Here is a 19245-nt window from a genome sequence, read left to right as displayed (position 1 = left end):
CAGCTGGCATTGCTCACACCCCCATTCAAACACTGCTTCTCCACGCACCCTAGGCTGTGGAAGTGTCTGATACTTCTCTGGTGTGGGGGTGTGGTTTTTCATTCATGATAAGGGTTGTGAAGTGCATGGAGATATAAAGAACAAAAAGGAGAGGCGTATTTAAACACAAGGCTCTAGCTCCTCTTTTGTTGCATCATTGCTACTGGCTATTTCCTGGCAGAAGAGTTTCTCATGGGTTCAAATGTAGGGGCAGGCGATCCAGGTGACGGCCTGAGATGCCGGACTTGGGTGGCGCTGGGTTCGGGGTCCTGTTTGTGACAAAGTTTAACAAATGGGGGGGGCACCAAGACGCAGTTTTACTTTATGTTAACAAAGGTTTTGCTTCTGAATTTATGTTCATGTTATCAGTAGAAAATATGGTCCAGGTCTACACAGGTAGTTGAGCGCCTAAACCCCAGATTTAGGCCTCTAAATTCCAGTTTTATGTTGTCGTCATGCCTCATCTGGATGCCTGTCTCTCATGAAAGCTCCAGCATGATCTGCACACCAGGGGAAGGTATGCACAACTCCCCTGCCTGGAAACCCGGTGAGGACAGATCTGGTAAGCATGCTCTGAGCACCTCTCCTGGAAGAGGTGCCATTAAAATCAAGGAGGACCTGGTGGGGAAGATGCCCATAGTATAGTTTCAGCCCAGTGATTAAGCAGTCACCCAGGATGTTAGAGACCTGCATTCAATACCCCCTCTGCCTGAGGGGAGAGAAAAGATTTGGACATGGGCCTCCCACATCTCTCAAGAGTATGCCCTAACCATGGGCCATGGGCTATTCTCAGGTGGGGCTCCCTCACTCTCTCCTGTTGAAGCTGTTCCATTGAGAATAAATATTTGAAGAGTCATGGAACTAGGGGGAGTGAGAATGAGAATTGTTCTGTTGCCTAAAACATGCACCTGGAAAATCCCTGTTCACATGCTTTCCCATCTTCAGAAGATGGGGGAATTGAACCTAGCACTCCTACATCACAGCTGAGCGCACTAATTACTGGGTTACAAGGTAAGCAGCACCAGCTCCTCTTCTGGTCACTTTGTGAGGTGTGGGTAGGCACCTGTGCTGTTCTGAGGCCCTTGGAATTGCAAGCTCTTGCTTCAAGAGCACAGGTGAGGAGAGGTTCTTTGGCCCTGCTTGCAACAGGGGCTCTGTAGCACTCGACTGAGCAGACACTGACCATGTTTTCCAGACAGCCAGCTTAGAGCAAGGTGGGGTGAGTTGTGTGGCTGTGGTTTAGGGAGCAACCTGGTTTTCTCTCTCTCTGTTTGATTTCTTGTGTGTTCTGGATTCTAAGACATAACTTCTCTATCTGTCTGCTGTGAACACAACAGCACCAAACTCCTTTGCGTAAGACAATCTGGGTACTTAAGCACACCCAGGAATCTGAGTTTAACCTGATAGGTTTTTTTTAATTATGCGTTCTCTGTAATGCTTCTCGGTTAACAATCAGTGTGCCGGCTTAGAAGGAACTGTGCAATAATGTATAACTGCTGGTGATATGCTGTTCATGGCCTTCACAGAGAGAACAAGGCCCTCCTCCTTCATCAGACCTTGGTGTCTGTCTTCTGCTTGGCAACTTTGCCATTCCTCCAACGCCAGCCCCCACCCCCTGCAGAGGGCAGGTGGAAAACAGATTTCCCTTAGGACAGGGGCAGGCAAACTTTTTGGCCTAGGGGCCGCATCGGGTTTTGAAAATTGTATGGAGGGTTGGTTAGGGGAGGGGGTTGTGGCCCGGCCCCCACCTCCTATCTGTCCCCCCAGGACTCCTGCCCTATCCACAAACCCCTGTTCCCTTCCCCTGACTGCCCCCAGACCCCTGCCACCCCATCCAACCCCTTGTCTCATTCCTGACAGCTGCCCTGGGACCCCTGCCCATCCAACCACTCCTTCTCTCTGTCCCCTGACTGCCCCTAGAATCCCTGCCCTGACTGCCCCCTGCTGCCCCATCCCAACCCCCTCTCCTTCTTGACCCGCCCTGGGACCCCAGCCACCATTCAACCCCCTGACCCTTATCCACACCCCCCACCCTAGGACTCTCCGTCCCCCCCCGAACTCCCCTGCCCTGTATCCAACCCCCCTGCCCCTTACCATGCTAACTGGAGCACTGGTGGCAATACAGCCATGCCGCCCGCCTGGAGCCAGTCGTGCTGCTGCCACCACCGCGCAGCGCAGAGACCGGGTCAGGCGGTGGCTTCTGCAGCTGTGCTGCCCCAGGAGCTCCCAGCCCTGCCGACCAGATCATTGCGCCGGCAGCGGAGGCGAGCGAGCTGAGGCTGCGGGGGAGGGGGACAGCAGGGAGGGGCCGGGGGCGAGCCTCCCGGGCCAGGAGCTCGGGGGCCGGGCAGGATGGTCCCGCGGGCCGCCGTAGTTTGCCCACCTCTGCCTTAGGATTTAGTTGCAGTAACATAACAATTGTGTGGTCAAAGCACAGCCATTTAGGTGAAGCCGTCCCTATTGTCCTCTGTCTGGTGAGTGTCAGATGAAAGGCCCTGCCAGAAACGGTGGAATGCACAGACCTTCAAAATTACATTAACAACCACCCACAACAGCAACCCAGCATTCATCAGGTGTAAAGGCAGATTCCCCAAATCATCACATCTCCCTGCTACCTTAATGGTAAAGCACAGAGAGCACCCGTCTAATGCTGAACTGCTTTTGAAGGCTGGGGATGTGGGGTTTTATCACTAACAAGGATTAGGATGTTCAGAGCAAGACAAGCAAGAGCCTGTAGAAATGAGACTCAAACCCTCACACTTGCGGCTTCTAGTGCACTGAGCTGCAGGCACTTGATAGGGGAAAGGGGTGTCTCCTTTCACAGGTGTCTGTCATGGCACCTCCCTTTGACATGCAACAGAAGGCGCCTGACCGAGAAACATTCCACGAACCCCGAAAGCTTGCAGTCGCACGGTCGCTGGACTGCCGTCTTCTTTCGGGCTCATACATACATTCAAAGTTAGCTAGAATGGTATGAACAATATTGTTGATATTGATTCCCCATATCAGCCATTCCAGCAGTGGCCATAGCCTGGTTAATGGGAGGGGAATTGCTGCAGGAGACCATTTCTCTCAGATAGGGGCCAAAATGGGACAAAGTTGGAGCCCTTACACCCCCATCGGTGTCAGGGCTGTGATTTGTATCTGTTTACTCCTGGTTTAACCTCATTAGGAGCTGGCATCTGGCTGCCAAGGAGCACCAGGGCTCAGAGAAACACATGTGCAGCAATGGAGCTAATTCTCACTGCACCAATGTGTCCAATTCCCAGTGCGATTAAATAACAGTAACGTCGGCCACATGTCTGCAAGGAGCCAGGGAATTGTGCCTCGGTAGCGCTGGTAACGCAGTTGCAGGCACAAGGTGTGGTTCTTGAGAGGGCTGGGAATGAAGTAGGCTTGGCGAGGGTGGAGTGGAAAGAGGGAGGGGGGTGGACAGGGGACAGAGGGATGTGGGCAGTGTAAAGTTGTTCTCTGACACTCTGCCGCTGGGCAAGACACACAGGAGCCATTGTAATAGAGATGCAACTCTGGCTGGCTTCATAACTTCCTTAGCTTGTGCCAAGGTCTGCACTGATCCTTGTAGCCACCGAATAGCAGAGTCACAAATGGCTCCCCTCTCTCCTTCTGTCGGTGCAAGCCCATGGAGCCACCTTCCCCCTGCCTCCCCCGATAAAATGATTTATTGTTTCTTCCTGTGGTCTAGATGGTGCTTGGGCTGCAATGAGTGCAGGGGACAGGACTTGATGACTTCTCGAGGTTCCTTCCAGTCCATGATCCTATATTGTTCCTGTTTCTGCCTATGGAGGACGAGGGCCCTTTCATGCTGCTCTCTGTAGAGATACTGAGTAACAGACCAACAACTCATAATTAGAGCCAGGATTTTACAAACTCTCAACATCCTGTTAGTGTCAAAGGGTCCAAAGTGAGTAAAGTTACTTTTATGCCAAAGTCTTTGTACGATCTGGGTCTAGGTTATGACAAAATGCAGTAAGTGAATGAGACAAACAACTGGAGTCTGAAGGGTGGGAGGGGATGATGTGGTGAAAAGTAAATCTGTCTTACAGATGTGTGTCCTGGGATGGTTTGTGAGCTTCATTGCTGACCATGTGGTTCCCATTGCTGGAATGAGAGAGGAAATAGAAAGTTTCAGACCTTTTTATATTAAATGCCTGAATGTCTCTCTGGGTCTCCCTGTCTGCTCTCTGTCATGATGAAAACACAGTTCTTAGTTCAGAGTGGGGACGCTGTTATAAATATAGGTTTCAGAGTAGCAGCCATGTTAGTCTGTATTCGCAAAAAGAAAAGGAGTACTTGTGGCACCTTAGAGACTAACCAATTTATTTGAGCATAAGCTCATGAAAGCTTATGCTCAAATAAATTGGTTAGTCTCTAAGGTGCCACAAGTACTCCTTTTCTTTTTGTTTACAAATATGAAAGCTCGAAATCTCCCCCCCTCTATCCTTTCGCCTTGCAGACACACTCCCGTCTGAACTGGAGATAAAAAGAAGGGAACCACTCGGAGCACACAGACAGGGTGAGACTGCAGCCTCTTCCAGCACTGGCCCCTCTCTGCTCCCCTTCCCCTGAGGCCCTGCCTGCAGGCCAGGTCAGAAGCCAGAGCTCAGCTGTCACCCAGGGGACTCGGTTGGCACTGGGACTCCTGCACCCTTCACTTCCCCTGGGTGGTGCGCTCTGGGGAGTGGGGACATGGACCGGGGGCTGAACCCAGGCCCCCCAGACAACAGCCCAGGACAGGTAGAGGGTCAGGGGTCCCCACAGTGATCAAGGCTCCCAGCATGGAGAGGGATCAGGACCTTGGTGGAAAGAGGAGTAATGGGCAGGGCCACGGAGTGGGCAGGGCCGCAGGCAATGGGGCCCTTCCCCCCTCTCCCCCCCCCACCCCCGCAACTTCTACCAGGTTCCAAAACACCTTGGGGGATTCCAAGCCGACATCACACAAATAAATCCTGACACCAGCCTTGGTGCTGAGTTCATGCCCAGGCTGCTGAACAGAAACGCTCTCCCTGAGCAGCTCCAGAACAGAGCTCAATGCCCTGAGGCCTGACACACATCCCTCTGCTTTATCCAGAGACTCCCCATTGCACTTCTCCAACATCGGGCCTTTTCCTTGGGCAGGGCTGGGCTCTTCCACTGGAGCTGCTTCACTGCTTCCCGGATTGGGGACATGCTCCTCCTGTGATTCTGGCAGCTCCTTCCTTCTCTCTGGGCTGGGGATGGGGCTCCCTCCACCCAATGCCACCTCCTACTCTGGTGTTAAGTGGCTCTTCCCCATTGCTGCACCTTTCCTCTCTGTTCCCTGGCCTGGGAGTGGAGGCTGTATTAGGGGATGGAGTTCTCGCTGGGTTTTTAAAGCTAGTACCCACCTGTCCCTGCTGTTCCCTCTGCAATAAAAGCTTCTGACACCTTCCTGGCAGTCTCTCTGCCATTGGGAATGGAGCATCCCCAGCAGGAGGAGCTGGAAGCTGAAGATTTTTCAAGTAAATGAGAAACAGGCTCAGAACTGCAGACACATCACTGCTCAGTCTCAGGTGCCCAGGACAGAGGCAGCCCCCTGCGATCCAGGCCTGTCCCAGCCAGACCAGAGCTGCTGGGGAGTGTGAGAAGGTCCCAGCCACCCCCAGGGCTCTGATTCTTTACCCCCCACCACAGTGAATATGACTCTGGATCCGGACACGTCTCATCCTGACCTCGTCCTGTCTTCGGACTGGAAAAGTGTGAGATGGGAATACAAATAGCAGCGACTGCCCAAAAACCCTGAGAGATTTGACACTGTGCCGTGTGTGCTGGGCTGGGAAGGATGCAACTTGGGGAGACGTTGCTGGGAGGTGGAGGTATGGGGTGGGGAACACTGGGCTATGGAGGTGGCTGGAAAGTTGTCTTGTAATTGATCCTGAACTCTTCAGGAATATGCCACATCACGAATGGCAGTCGAGTTCTTCCTAAACTACAAAGTGACAGTGAGGAGTCTGATGAAGAGGTTGACACGCATAACGCATACGACAAGAGATTGCTTGTGGCATTAACAGACATGCTGATGGCTGTAGAACGGTGCTTTTGGGCTCAGGGAAGCAAGCACCATGTGGTGGGATCACATCGTTATGCAAGTCTGGGATGACGAGCAGTGGTTGCAGAACTTTCAGATGAGGAAGCCACTTTCGTGGGACTGTGTGCTGAGCTTGCCCCCACCCTGCAGTGCAAAGACATGAAATTGAGAGCTGCTCTGCCAGTGGAGAACTGTGTGGTGATCACAATCTGGAAGCTGGATACCCCAGACAGCTTCCAATCGGGCGCTAACCAGTTTGGAGTGAGCAAGTCTACCATTGGAGTTGTGTTGATGCAAGTGTGCAAGGCCATTAATCACATCTTGCTCAGAAGAACTGTGACTCTGGGCAACATGCGTGCCATTGTGGATGGCTTTGCTCAGGTGGGTTTCCCTAACTGGGGGGGGGAGGAGGGCATGATAGATAGCACGTATTTTCCAGTTTTTGGCACCAGACCATCTAGCCTCCGAGTACCTTAATCGGAAGGGATATTTCTCGATGGTTCTCCAGGCACTTGTGGATCACCATGGGCGTTTCACGGACATTAACACAGGCTGGCCCAGAAAGGTGCATGACACATGCATCTTTGGGACACGGGTTTGTTCAGGAAGCTGCAAGCGGGACTTCCTTCCCAGACCAGAAGATCACCATAGGGGAAGTCGAAATGCCCATTGTGATCCTGGGAGACCCTGTCTACCCTTTAACGCCATGGCTCATGAAACCCTACATGGGGAACCTTGACAGCAGCAAGGAGTGGCTCAACAACAGGCTGAGTCAGTACAGAATGATGTGGAGTGGTGCTTTTGGCCATTTAAAGGCCTGCTGGTGAGGTCTATATGGGAAGCTGGACCTGGCTGATGACAGCTTCCTTACAGTTATAGTCGTGTGCCTGTACCCTCCATAACATTTGTGAAGGGAAGGGTGAAAGCTTCACTCCGGCATGGACAAACTGAGATTCAGCACCTGGAGGCTGAATTTGCCCAGCCAGAGAGCAGGGCTATTAGAGGGGCACAGCACGGGGCTGCAAGGATGAGGGATGCCTTGAGGCAAGCAACTCAATGCTGAAAGTCGGTAATGTCTAGTGCTCTGCACGGGAGTGCAGTGGTTCCACTGCTAGTAGGCATCTGTGTTTGCTACATGTGATGCACTGACTAGCAGTGCCTGTTGCTTTCCTGGCTATGCTTGCTTTTAATGAATGCAATAAAGAATGTTTCCAAAACCAAAAAATTCATTTATTGAAAAGAAACAGCTGGAGAAACACACATGGCATGACACACCTGTACTGGGTGGGAGGAGGGAAGGGCGCGGGGTGGAGAATAGAACAGTCACAGATTTGCATATGTCCTGGCATCACGTTCAGCCTTTCCTGTCTGTGTGGTGCACTGCGGGCTAGCTAAACTACATGGGGTGGGAGTTGAGTGCAATGGGTAAGGGTTGGAGTTGAATGGGTGGATGATGGAGGCAGCTGGTGGCGAAATGAAACCGGATATCTGGTAAAGGCGGGTTGGCAGTGACATTGGGGCATAAGGGAAAGAGTTTGGGACGGGGCTGCAGGGGAGTGCGGGTGCAGAACGCTCCGTCTGCATTGCTATGAGATGCTTAGGAGCTGCTCCGTGGCTTGTTACTGGTGGTCCTGCATTCTCCTGGCGGACCTCCTTTCGGGTCTCTGCTACTCTTGTACTTTTTCATCCTCAGTAAGGCACTGCGGCATGACTTCATGCAGAAAGTCCTTGATTCTTCACAGCCGCTCCCTGTGGCTGCGCAGCCGTTTGGCTGTTGATAACAAGGATGGCTGGGATCTCAAGGTGCCTATGTAAAGCCAAAATGCAACATTTTGCAGAGGCAGCATTGTTACCACTTGACAGAGCAATGATTCGGCCAGATTTAAACACAAGCATAGCTCACACAATAGCACAAACTGCCTGTCCCAAGGCAAGTGTGCATAACCCACAAGAGCCCTGAAATGGTGAGTAACCACAGGGGCGGGGGGACTGATTGTTCCAGAGCCATACTGTTCTCTGGGGCTCTGTGTCTTGGGGAGAGCCAACAGCTGCAGGGAGCCCCTATACTCAACACTCTCCCCACATTTTCCACAGGCTGGGTTTGTCCTGGAAGATATCTTGCTGCTGAGGGTGACCTGGGAAGCAAGGGAGGGTCTTCTGCAACAATACGGCTTCCGTCCTGGCTCATATGTAGCTTGCCTGTGTGCAGCAATGGTCTCCTCACCCGTCAAGGCACAGAGGTGCGGGTAGGTTACCCTTACTGGGACAAGGAGCACAGTAACTCTGTCAAGAAACCTGCACAAGCGGATTGCCCAGCTTCTGTGTGAGACCTTGGATGAGATCACTGAGGCTGATTACCGCGATGTGAGAGAGCACATCAACGCCCTATACCGCATGTAGGCATGCACGCAGCCCCAAGCCTTCTTTCTGTAACTCGCCTCGTCCCAACATCCGCACCCACACAACTTCCTTCTCAAAATAAAGCTGCTTACCAGGCGCCGCCTCTGCTGTTTGCTCTTCCCCAAGCACCATCCGCTGCGACTGGCTACCTTCCTCCAGGATTGAAAACCGTCCTGCCTGCATGCATCTAGGGATGCCGGGCCTTCCTCTGGCTCTGGGCCCCCCTCCTCCTCAGCACCCTCACTCCTTCTTTTTCCTCCTCTGGTCTGTTGCTCTCTGGGCTGGCACGGCCTCTGGGCTGGCATGGTGCTCTTCAGAGTGGAGGTGGGGTCGCCCCCAAGTATTGCGTCCAGCTCTTTGTAGAAACAGCAGGTCGTGGGGGCAGCACCGAAGTGGTGGTTTGCCTCCCGTGCCTGTGGTAGGCATTCCGCAGCTCCTTCACTTTAACCCTGCGTTGCACTGCGACCCGGCCATAGCTCCTTTCGATCATGGCCCTTGATATCTGCCCGCAGGTATCGTAATTCCTATGGCTGGAGCGCAGCTACGACTGGATAGTCTCCTCTCCCCAAATGCTGATGAGTTCAGCACCTCGGCATTGCTCCATGCCGGTGATTGCCTGGCGCATGGAGACATGGTCACCTGGAAAGATGCGCTGAGAGCACTCCCCGTGTCGCCGAGCAAACAGGAAGGGGACTTTCAAAATTCCCAGAAAATTTAAAGGGCGGGTCTGATGGGTTGGTCACAGAGCGCAGGGCAGTAGAGTTCAAACTGATGACCAGAGTGGCTAGAAGAGGCCTTGTGGATACATCCAGGAGGCCATCAGAGCGCAGTAATAGACCAGGGTATCCACACTGGCAGTGCGGCGCTCCAGCCAGGCGCAAGCAAGCTCTATGCATCTCGTGGAGGGGGATTATAGGAGCACTCCAGCCATGAGTCCAGGTGCTCTACGTGCCTCGCCAGTGTGGACACCTCAGGAGTTCGGGTGCCCAGGGCGGGATTTAATGCACTGTAACTTGTAAGCATAGACAAGCCTAAGTTACCCTCAGTAGACCCAGGTTCAGTTCTCTGTTCTGTGGGAACTCAGGCAAGTCCCTTATTCTGTCTGGGCCTGACATTTCCCTTTTTTAAATGGGGGTTAAAGCCCTCCCCCATCTGCAGCAGAGTTGAGGCTCAACACATGAAGTTTGCGCGGTGCTCAGGTAGTGCCGTGATGGGGGCCAGATAGGGCCTGCAATAGCTACAGAAGTGCAGCTCTTTCCTGTTCACGTCAAATCACAAAAACACACCACACTGGGGTTGGTCCCCAAACGTTCTGATTTCACACTGACTCCTTCACTAGCTGGCGTTTCTTTAACACCCCAGCTCCAGTAATCCTGTGATTACGTGACAATCTCAGCTCTCACTTTAACAAAGGCAGTTCTTGCTCTTGTGGCTGAATAGAAAAGGTTGACAATGTGACCAGAGCGAATCCTACAAGCTCAGAAACAAAACACACAAAAAATCCAGAAAATAATTTTTTAGAAGAAAAAACCTCATCTTTTCTTCAGCCAACCTCAAGATTTTTGATTAAGTGGTGCTGGCAGTATTGCCTTGGCAGTGATCAGTTTCTGTTGTCAGATCTTTTGTCTCCAGCAAAGGCTCTAAGGACCTACATAAAAACATGAAAGTTCTAATTTATCTCTTTAGTTCACCCCCAATCCAGGGGGCTCTGCTCATTTACTGCTTGGGCCCACAGCCTGGCTCCACACACATTCCCACATCTTGGCCTATTTCCCTTTCCATTAACTCTGCTGTCTTAGATAAATCATGGCACTAAATTAGGGGGCTTTCCAGGGGTAGCAGATAGAGATTTAAAGCCTGAGTTCTCAGTGGCACAGGATTGTCAACCCCAAACTTTTGAAAATGATGAGTCAGGACCCTGAATTGATGTGATTGCCTTTTTATGAAACATACACATAATAATATATGTTGAATTCTTTCTGTTGCCTTCTTGTTTCTCAGACCTTTAGGCTCCATCAGATCATATTTTCATGTTTTCCTCTGCAACCAAGAAAGCTAGAACGTCCTTTGTTTAGGAAAGGAAAGCCAAGAGTCTCACCTCATCACATGCTTCTAGGAGCTGGGGCTTTAACAAACACAACAAATACAATGACAGGTTTCAGAGTAGCAGCCGTGTTAGTCTGTATTCGCAAAAAGAAAAGGAGTACTTGTGGCACCTTAGAGACTAACAAATTTATTAGAGCATAAGCTTTCGTGAGCTACAGCTCACTTCATCGGATGCATTTGGTGGCTACTTTTTACTCCTTTTCTTTTTACATAGTTATTGTCTGACCCAAATATTCACTAAGCCCGCCCTAAATCTCCCACCACTGTGAACATTTAAATGGAGGACAATTGGAATGAAATGCTAAAAACCCAGATATTTATGCAACTGTGAATGTTTAAATCAATAAATATAAAATTGCTTAAAAATATATATTAAAAAAAAAAATTCTACCAAGCTTGACTATCCCACCTTAGACACACAAATCTTGCTCCTGCAGGCTCATAGAATCGTAGAAGATCAGGGTTGAAAGGAATCTCAGGAGGTCATCTAGTCCAATCCGCTGCTCAAAGCAGGACCAATCCCCAACTAAATCATCCCAGCCAGGGTTTTGTCAAGCCTGACCTTAAAAACCTCTAAGGAAGGAGATTCCGCCACCTCCCTAGGTAACCCATTCCAGTGCTCATCCTCACAGGCGGTTTCTCTCATTGCAAGACCAGAGCTGTAGTGGTACATTTTTCACTAAATGGTCCAGAGGGAGCCATGGCCGCAGAGAACCCCCTGGAAAGTCTCCAGGAGGAAGCTCCATGTCCCATCTGTCTGCAGTATTTCACAGAAGCTGTCACTCTGGCGTGTAGGAACGTCAGCCAGTGCTGGGAGGGATCCGATACAGCCGTCTCCTGCCCTCAGGAACTGTGCAACACAGAACGTCAGGCTGAACAGGCAGCTGGCAAACATGGTAGAAATCGCCAGTGGGCTGAGTTTACAGGCAGCAAAAGGAGCAGGAGGGGACGGGGTGTGTGGGGAACACCAGGAGGCTCCAAAGCTTCTGTGAAGAGCATCGAACTTCAATCTCTCTGGTTTGCCATCTGTCCCGGGATTACAGAGCTCACACGGTGGTTCCCAGAGGAGGCTGCCCAGGAGTACAAGGTAGGGAATTGCTGTCAAGTTTAATGGGTAATAACTTTGGATTTTAATTACAGACTAATTTCACTGAAAGTTACATGGCACAGGCATGAGGCATCATTCAGCTCAGTAAACCCTTCATGGTATGGGAGATGCTGTAACAAAATAACTGATTTGACAGAGTGGCAACAGAGGCAAGTCTTTAACGATACCTGATGTGGGAAAATGTCCTCTGAGATTTTGATGGGGATTCCTGAAAATCTTCATCATATAAAGAATTCTACCAATCCCAAAGGATCAGACATGTTACCCACCAAGTTAATGAATACTTCAGTTCTTACCCAAATACATACTTACAGCCAATTCTTGTTAACTAAAGTACGATTTATTAAAAGAAGAAAGGACAGTACTGGCTAAAAGATCATTAGTCATACAAACGCGAATAGAGTCCTTAGGTCAGTTACACCATAGAGATGGCGCGTTAGAATTGAAAAGAGTCCTTTTCAGAATCATTTCATCACGTTCTAGTCCAATGTCCAAATGTTCAATATCTGGAAGGTCCAGAGAGGACTGAAGATCTCAGTCTTACAACTCGAACTCCCCCTGAATAAAGCTTAAGAAGATCTGAGATAAAAAGATCAGGTCCCAAGAGTTTATATAGACATTTTTGCAGCCTCTCGACAGCAGGCAGTCCTTGGGTGAACAATAGGTTTTGGAAGTAACCTCCTATTTCCCAAACATCACAGGTAATAAAACTACATGGATTAACATAAGGTAATTATCTATAAAGCAGTTCATAGATAGTTTACCACAAACTTTAAAAAGAGATATATATATATATATACAATGACATTATTACACCCAAGTTTCATTTAAATGTTAATATTTCCTTTTGACTTCTGAATTAACAAAATACAGTCCTAGACAGGAACCCTTTGGTTGTACTGTTAATCTATATCTCATTACAGATTAACATAGACTACTACAATTACTATGATCTAGGGCTGTCAAGTGATTAAAAAAAAATCGTGATTAATCATGCTCTTAAGCAATAATAGAATACCATTTATTTAAATATTTTGGATGTTTTATACATTTTGAAATATATTGATTTCAATCGCAACACAGAATACACTCCATGCATCTGATGAAGTGGGTTATAGCCCACGAACGTTTATGCCCAAATAAATCTGTTGATCTCTAAGGTTCCACAAGGACTCCTCGTTGTTTTTACAGAATACAAAGTGTATTGTGAGCACTTTATATTTTTTATTACAAATACCTGCTCTGTAAAAAACAAAAGAAATATTATTTTTCAATTCACCAACTGCAAGTGCTGTATGCAATCTCTTTATCATGAAAGCTGAACTTACAAATGTAGAATTATGTCCAAAAAATAACTGCATTCAAAAATAAAACTATGTAAAACTTTGGAGCCACCAACTCCACTTAGTCTGACTTCTGTACAGCCAATCACTCAGAAAAACAAGTTTGGTTACAATTTGCAGGAGACAATGCTGCCCGCTTCTTGTTTAAAATGTCACCTGAAAGTGAGAACAGGCATTTGTGTGGCACTATTGCAGCCGGCATCACATGATATTTACGTGCCAGATGCTCTAAAGGGTCATATGTCCCTTCCTGCTTCAACCACCATTCCAGAGGACATGCGTCCATGCTAATGATGGGTTATAATTGATAACAATCCAAAGCAGAGCAGACCGACATGTGCTCATTTTCTTTAACTGAGTCAGATGCCAACAGCAGAAAGTTGATTTTCTATTTTGGTGGTTCGGGTTCTGTAGTTTCCCAATCAGCGTCTTCCTCTTTTAAGAATTCTGAAAGCATGCTCCACACCTCATCCCTCTCAGATTTTGGAAGATACTTCAGATTCTTAAACCTTCGGCCAAATGCTGTAGCTATCTTTAGAAAGCTCAGATAGTTACTTTCTTTGCGTTTTGTCAAATCTGCAGTGAAAGTGTCCCCTCATGTGCTAGATCATTATCCGTGACTTTGATATTATGACATATTTGGCAGAATGTGTGTAAAACAGAACAGGGGACATACAAGTCTCCTTCAAGAAGTTCAGTCACAAATTTAATTAATGCATTATTTTTTTTAAATGAGCATCCTCCACTGGAATGGTGGCCGAAGCATGAAAGGATGCATGTACATGCATATGCATGTTTAGCATATCTTGCACTTAAATACTTGCGTTGCCAGCTACAAACATGCCATGGGAATGCCTTCTCACACTTTCAGGTGACATCATAAATTAGCGAGTGGCAAAAAAAAAGAGTAGCACTGAGTTGACTTCTAGCCTCTAAAGTTTTTAATTGCTTTATTTTTCAGTGCACTTCTACAATTAAAATAATCTATGTTTCTAAGTTACACTTTCCTGATAAAGAGATTGCACGACAGCACTTGTATGAGGTGAACTGAAAAATACTGTTTTGTTTTGCATGTTTACAGTACAAATATTTGAAATCAAAAATAATATAAAGTGAGCACTGTATACTTTCTATTCTTTGTTGTGAGAGAAATCAATAGATATGAAAACATAGAAAAATATCCAAAAACATTTAACAAATTTCCACTGGTATTCTATTGTTTAACAATGTGATTCATTGAGATTAATTTTTCTAACCACAATGGATTTTTTTGAGTTAATCACACGAGTTAACAGCAATTAAACAACAGCGCTACTATCTTCTTCCAGTCTGAGCGCTGATGGGGTCTCTCTCCTGTGTGGATACTCTGTGAGTTATAAGATTTGATCTTTGTGTGAAAATTTTCACATGGTCCAAACACTTATAGGGTCCCACCTGTATGGATTGCCTAATTTAAAACAAGTTCTGACTTCCATTTAAAAGGTCTTTCTCAGGCTAAGCAGTTATGGGATTACTCCTCTGTGTGGATTCTCTGATGTAAAACAAGGGATAACATCTATTTGAAACTTTTTCCAAAGTCAAAGCACTTATGGGGGTCTCCATAGTGCGTGGACTGCCTGTTGTTTAGAAGGGTGGATCTGTTTCTGAAACCTTTCCCAGAGTCTTATGGTATTATGGTCTTCATTTTTGTATGGATTGCTTGATGTTTAACAAGGTGGGACCTCTGTATGAAACTTTTCCCACAGTCTAAGCACTGATGGGGTCTCTCCTTTGTGGATTACCTGATGTTTAAGAAGGGTTGGCCTTTCTGTGAAACTTTTTCCACAGTCCAAGCACTTATGAGGTCTCTCTCCAGTGTGGGTTTCCTGATGATTAAGTAGTTTGACCTCTCTATGAAACTTTTTCCATGGTCTAAGCACTTATGGGGTATCTCTCCTGTGTGTATTCTCTGATGTGTAACCAGGGCTGATCTCCATGTGAAACTTTTCCCACAGTCCAAGCACTTATGGGGTCTCTCTCCTGTGTGGACTGCTTGATGTTTAATAAGGTCTGACCTCTGTATGAAACTTTTCCCACAGTCTAAGCACTGATGGGGTCTCTCTCCTGTGTGGATTTTCTGATGTTTAGTTAGGCCAGACCTCTGTATGAATTTTTTCCCACAGTCTAAGCATTTGTGGGGTCTCTCTCCTGTGTGGATTACCAGATGTGTAATCAGTGCTGACTTCCAATTCAAACAATTCCTGCTCTCAAGGCACGCAGAGGGGTTCTCTCCCGTGTGGCTTTTCCCATGGTTAGTAAGACCTGAGCGCTTATTGAGGTTTTCCCCACAGTCCAAGCATTGAAGTGTTTTCTCTCCAGTATCTATTGCATGAAGTGTAAGAAGTGTCAGTCTCAGAACGAATCCTTTCCCATAACCAAGGCATTCATAGCGTTTGTCTTCCTTGGGGGTTGTCTGCCGGGCTCTGGGATCCCTGTATCCTTCCCCACATATAACAGATCCATCCATTTGCTCCCTTGAGTGGTTTCCCAGCAGCCTCTTTGACCTCTGCCAATTTCCCCAGGCTTCTCCCTGTGCCAAGCACTGGGAAAAATTCCCTTCAGCTCTTCCCACAAAAGTCTCCTGTGGTTCCCCTTGTCCAGGAATTTCCTGCTGTTGATTCCCCTCCTTCTTCTCACTCACTCTCTCATCACCTGCTGGGAGAGAGATAATGCAGACATGAGTCACTGTGCTGAGGAGAAATTAAGAGGAATAGAACCGAGGGAAAACCCAACATACTAAAGCTGCACAGACAGAGTAACTGGATTCTGCCTCCACTTCCCAGTTGAGAAGGAAACTCCTGCAGTGAACAGGACCCATGGGAAGCGATGTCAATGATATCTGCTGTATGCAGCCCTACCCTGGATGAGATGAGGAAGGAACTGAGGGCACTTACTGATACCTCATTTTGGGGATTCTCAACTTTTTCTTTCATTCACCAGATGGTTTGTGTGTCAGCACTCACATGTGTGGACGCCTCTCGGGATCTCTCTTTCCTCACAGGCCTGGAGATTGGGCACCCACGACTCTTCCCCTTGTTCCAGTCGGGTGATCAGGTCAGGTTTGGGAAGGGGAAATCCTGTGCAGGGAGTGAAATCAGACCAGATCAGGGTTTGTGGAGGATTGAGAGAGCATCTGTCAGAAAGGATATTCCGTGGGTGGCACCTGTCCCAGTGCTGTGCTGGGGAATGTGGAATCTAAGACGCCGGGAATGTGGTCCCCCCTATTGGGAGGCAGACGTCTGGGGAGGTGAGGGGAATTGTGATGCACAGCCAGCTCTCGTGTTAAATCCCTGCCTATTTCTAAACCTGCAAAGCCCCGAGCCCTCCACATGGCTGGACCTGTTCCCAAGGAGGAGGGAGAAGAGGGATTCTGTGTGCGACCAAGAAACAACACAGACAGGACAATGCACGGCTTCTCCACCTTGCAAGCTAGGGGTGTTGGGTGGGGATGATTTAGTATGTGACTTATATTTTGACACCCTGTTCCCATTGGAGCGTGATGAGGGAAGAACCTGACCGGTGTCAGACACGCAGACCTTCCCGCAGCTTCCAATAACCAAGGGGCCAGGAATCCCTTACCCAGCGAGGTCACTGTCTTGTAGTTCTCCTGCATGACATCCCTGTAGAGGGCTCTCTGAGCAGGGTCCAGCAGAGCCCCCTGCCCCTGGGTGAAATACACAGCCACCTCCTCGAAGGTCACCGGCATCTGAAACAACAAGAATCCCTCCACTCAGAAACCTGCTGCCCAGCCACATCCCACTAGTCATGGGGGAGGATGGAGAGAGAAGCAGAATCCTCCCCGCACCCTGCTCAGAGTAGCTGGGAGGCTTCAGAGGGTGGGGAAAAGGTGAGAGCTCCTTGTCCCCCCAGCACATGGAGCAGGGCAGGTTCTTCTCATTTCCCACACGCCTGCCAGCCACAGGCTGATACGGGAAGCAGAGCTCTGAGCCAGGCACAGGGACAGGAACCTTGACAGCTTCCCTTTGTATTGCACAGCAGCCTCTGGCCAATGGGTCAGGCTCCAACACTGAGAGTCTGGTTCAGTTTTCCCAGCCCTGCCCAGCGGGGTTTTTCTGGTTCAGAAATTGGGGAATGTTTCTGCTCCCCCCAATCAGCCAATGGGCCTGTTCAGAAAATCAGGCCCAGGTTGATCAGGTTCCAGCAGTTTTATCGCACCCTGTCCCAGGCTGGGTGATTAACCCGTCTACAATATCCCTCCCCCACCACCAAAAGCTCCCTGAGAATCCCCTACCTGAGCGGGCTCCATCACAGCCATTTCCCTGCCCTGTCCCCTGCAAGATGGGACGATCTGGAGCGAAACGCGGACGCGATTCTTCAGCCTGTCAGAGGAGCTGGGAGATTGGGCAGGTTTCATAAGGGGCTGGAGTCCATGTCACGCCCCGATTCCCCCCAGGCTTTTCCTCTCTCAGCTCCTGCCCTTGTTCCCAGGAGTGCTGACTGCCCCGGGGGTGCAGGGAATGGATCTGGGCAGGGCTGGAAGCTGGGAACCGCCCTCCCCACTTCTTCCTCCTGCAGCCCGGGGGTGACGGGGGGGCGGGTCTCTCTCACCTTCCCTCCGAGCGGGGCCCCCCGGGGCAGGGGCCGGGAAGGGGGCCCTGGCCGGGCTGGGGGCTCTGCCCTGGGGGAGGCTCCCGGGGAGCCGCGGGAAGGGCCCGGCTGGAGATTCCCCTCTCCCGGCTGCAGCCAGGGCTCCGGGCTCCCAGCACCAGCCGCCGGGGCTCGGGGATCTCGCCGGGAGCCAGAGTCGCCGCAGCGGCTGCGAGTCACTTCCCGCGGCCGGGCCTGAGCCCCGCGATCCGCCCCCCAGAGCCGCCCCCCAGCTGCTCCCGGGTCCTAGCGATCAACTCAATCCTCTGCAGCATCTCTGTGTCCATTAGCTGTTTTGTTGCTGGCTTGGTGAATCTAAGTACTGGAATATCCACCAGTTTTGAGGATTCTCGGCCCCATTCTTCGCAGTTTGCCCTAATTGAGCGATCTCAGTGCGGCCACCCGGGCCCCTGCTCGCAACTTCATAAATGCCTTGCCTGGGGGAAAGTTTCATTCAGCCACCGTGGCTCCCAAGCCTCTGCGGATGGGCGGGGGGGGGATGCCCTGCATTTCCCCAGCCCACGGTGTCGGGGGAAAAAAATCCCCTGCTGTTCCGCAGCCACTTCGGGTGGGGGGGGGGACACCCCCGCAGCTCACAAGCCGCCACCAAAGGAGGGGGGGTCCACCAATGGTCCCCAGTCCTCACGGGCCCGCGACTCCCCACTCTTCCCCGGCACTGGGGAATGCCCCGCGGTTCCCCACTACCCACGGGTATTGTGGGATCCCCCTCAGTTCCCCAGTCATGCGTGCCTGCGACCTCTGGAGTTCCCCAAGGATCCTGGATGCGGGGGAGGCGGGGGGGAATCCCGAATAGCCCCCAGGGGCCGGGTGCTGTTGGAGGAATTTTCCCCGGGGGCAGGGGAGGGGAAATGGGCTCCCCAGCTCCACGAGTGCAGGGGGAATCCTTGGTTGTTCTCCAGTCCCCCCCCCCCGGCTTTGGGGAATTCCCTGCAGCTCCAGACCCTGTGGGTAGGGGGGGGAATCCCCCTTAACCTCTCTGGAGGCCTTAGGGTGGAGACTTGCCTTGGGAATCTGTCCCAGCTCCCCAGCGCAAGGAGGAAATCTTTTGAAGCTCCCTATTCCACATGCGTGTGGGTGAATTCAGTCTCTGCGGGCATTCGGGATCCCCCCGCAACTCTCCTGGCCCCACACACAAGAGTGGGGTTGTCCTTGTGGCTGCCCAGGTATCTGCGGGCCTTGCGTTATCCTCTGTGGCTCTGCAGCCCCTGATAACCAGGGGGGATACCCCGCGGCTCCCCAGTCCCTTTGGGGAGGGGGGAGAGAATCCCCCACATCTCCCCAGCTGCCAAGTCCGGGGCTGGGAAATGCCCCACAGCTCCCCAGCTGCCATGGGCAGAGGGGATCCCCCCAGCGGCTCTGCACTCCCACTTGCAACAAGTGGGGGGATACCCCACTGCTCTGCAGTCACGGTTCACAGGGGACCCTGGGAAACTCCTAGCCACTTGCAGGCACCTGGGCAACCCCCCCAGCTCCCAGCTGGGATGGAATCCCCCAGAGTTCCCCAGTCCCTCAGCAGT

At 50.4% G+C, this 19245-nt stretch overlaps 12 protein-coding genes across 22 annotated transcripts in view; 5 read left to right on the top strand and 7 right to left on the bottom strand.

Moving 5' to 3' along the window:
• Positions 1-17474, bottom strand: part of LOC119843367 (zinc finger protein 664-like) — a 1158238-nt gene extending 1140764 nt beyond the window's left edge. Inside the window, exon 1 of the mRNA XM_043496957.1 lies at positions 17352-17474. The gene's annotated coding sequence lies outside the window, so the exon portion shown is untranslated. The remainder of the gene's footprint in view (positions 1-17351) is intronic.
• LOC119843338 (zinc finger protein 850-like) overlaps positions 1-17474 on the bottom strand; it is a 621437-nt gene extending 603963 nt beyond the window's left edge. Inside the window, exon 1 of the mRNA XM_043496632.1 lies at positions 17352-17474. Within this exon, the coding sequence (XP_043352567.1) occupies positions 17352-17474 (123 nt within the window). The remainder of the gene's footprint in view (positions 1-17351) is intronic.
• LOC119843336 (butyrophilin subfamily 1 member A1-like) overlaps positions 1-19245 on the bottom strand; it is a 1931986-nt gene that overhangs the window by 253751 nt on the left and 1658990 nt on the right. The window lies entirely within an intron of this gene.
• Positions 1-19245, top strand: part of LOC119843287 (zinc finger protein 850-like) — a 1467609-nt gene that overhangs the window by 380117 nt on the left and 1068247 nt on the right. The window lies entirely within an intron of this gene.
• LOC119843274 (zinc finger protein 850-like) overlaps positions 1-19245 on the bottom strand; it is a 1382451-nt gene that overhangs the window by 592753 nt on the left and 770453 nt on the right. The gene's annotated exons all lie outside the window — the stretch shown is intronic.
• LOC119843356 (zinc finger protein RFP-like) overlaps positions 1-19245 on the top strand; it is a 1128717-nt gene that overhangs the window by 356215 nt on the left and 753257 nt on the right. The window lies entirely within an intron of this gene.
• The window catches only part of LOC119843308 (butyrophilin subfamily 1 member A1-like), a 910188-nt gene that overhangs the window by 156448 nt on the left and 734495 nt on the right, over positions 1-19245 (top strand). The window lies entirely within an intron of this gene.
• LOC119843334 (E3 ubiquitin-protein ligase TRIM39-like) overlaps positions 1-19245 on the top strand; it is a 707078-nt gene that overhangs the window by 53275 nt on the left and 634558 nt on the right.
• LOC119843309 (butyrophilin subfamily 1 member A1-like) overlaps positions 1-19245 on the bottom strand; it is an 845206-nt gene that overhangs the window by 247243 nt on the left and 578718 nt on the right. The window lies entirely within an intron of this gene.
• LOC119843327 (E3 ubiquitin-protein ligase TRIM11-like) overlaps positions 1-19245 on the bottom strand; it is a 790215-nt gene that overhangs the window by 281410 nt on the left and 489560 nt on the right.
• The window catches only part of LOC119842642 (zinc finger protein 239-like), a 1225455-nt gene that overhangs the window by 1059115 nt on the left and 147095 nt on the right, over positions 1-19245 (bottom strand). The window lies entirely within an intron of this gene.
• Positions 1-19245, top strand: part of LOC119843278 (zinc finger protein 850-like) — a 65241-nt gene that overhangs the window by 17933 nt on the left and 28063 nt on the right. The gene's annotated exons all lie outside the window — the stretch shown is intronic.

This window comes from Dermochelys coriacea, chromosome 14, assembly GCF_009764565.3.
Source record: "Dermochelys coriacea isolate rDerCor1 chromosome 14, rDerCor1.pri.v4, whole genome shotgun sequence".
NCBI lineage: Eukaryota > Metazoa > Chordata > Testudines > Dermochelyidae > Dermochelys > Dermochelys coriacea.
This window is presented reverse-complemented; position numbering and strand designations above follow the sequence as displayed.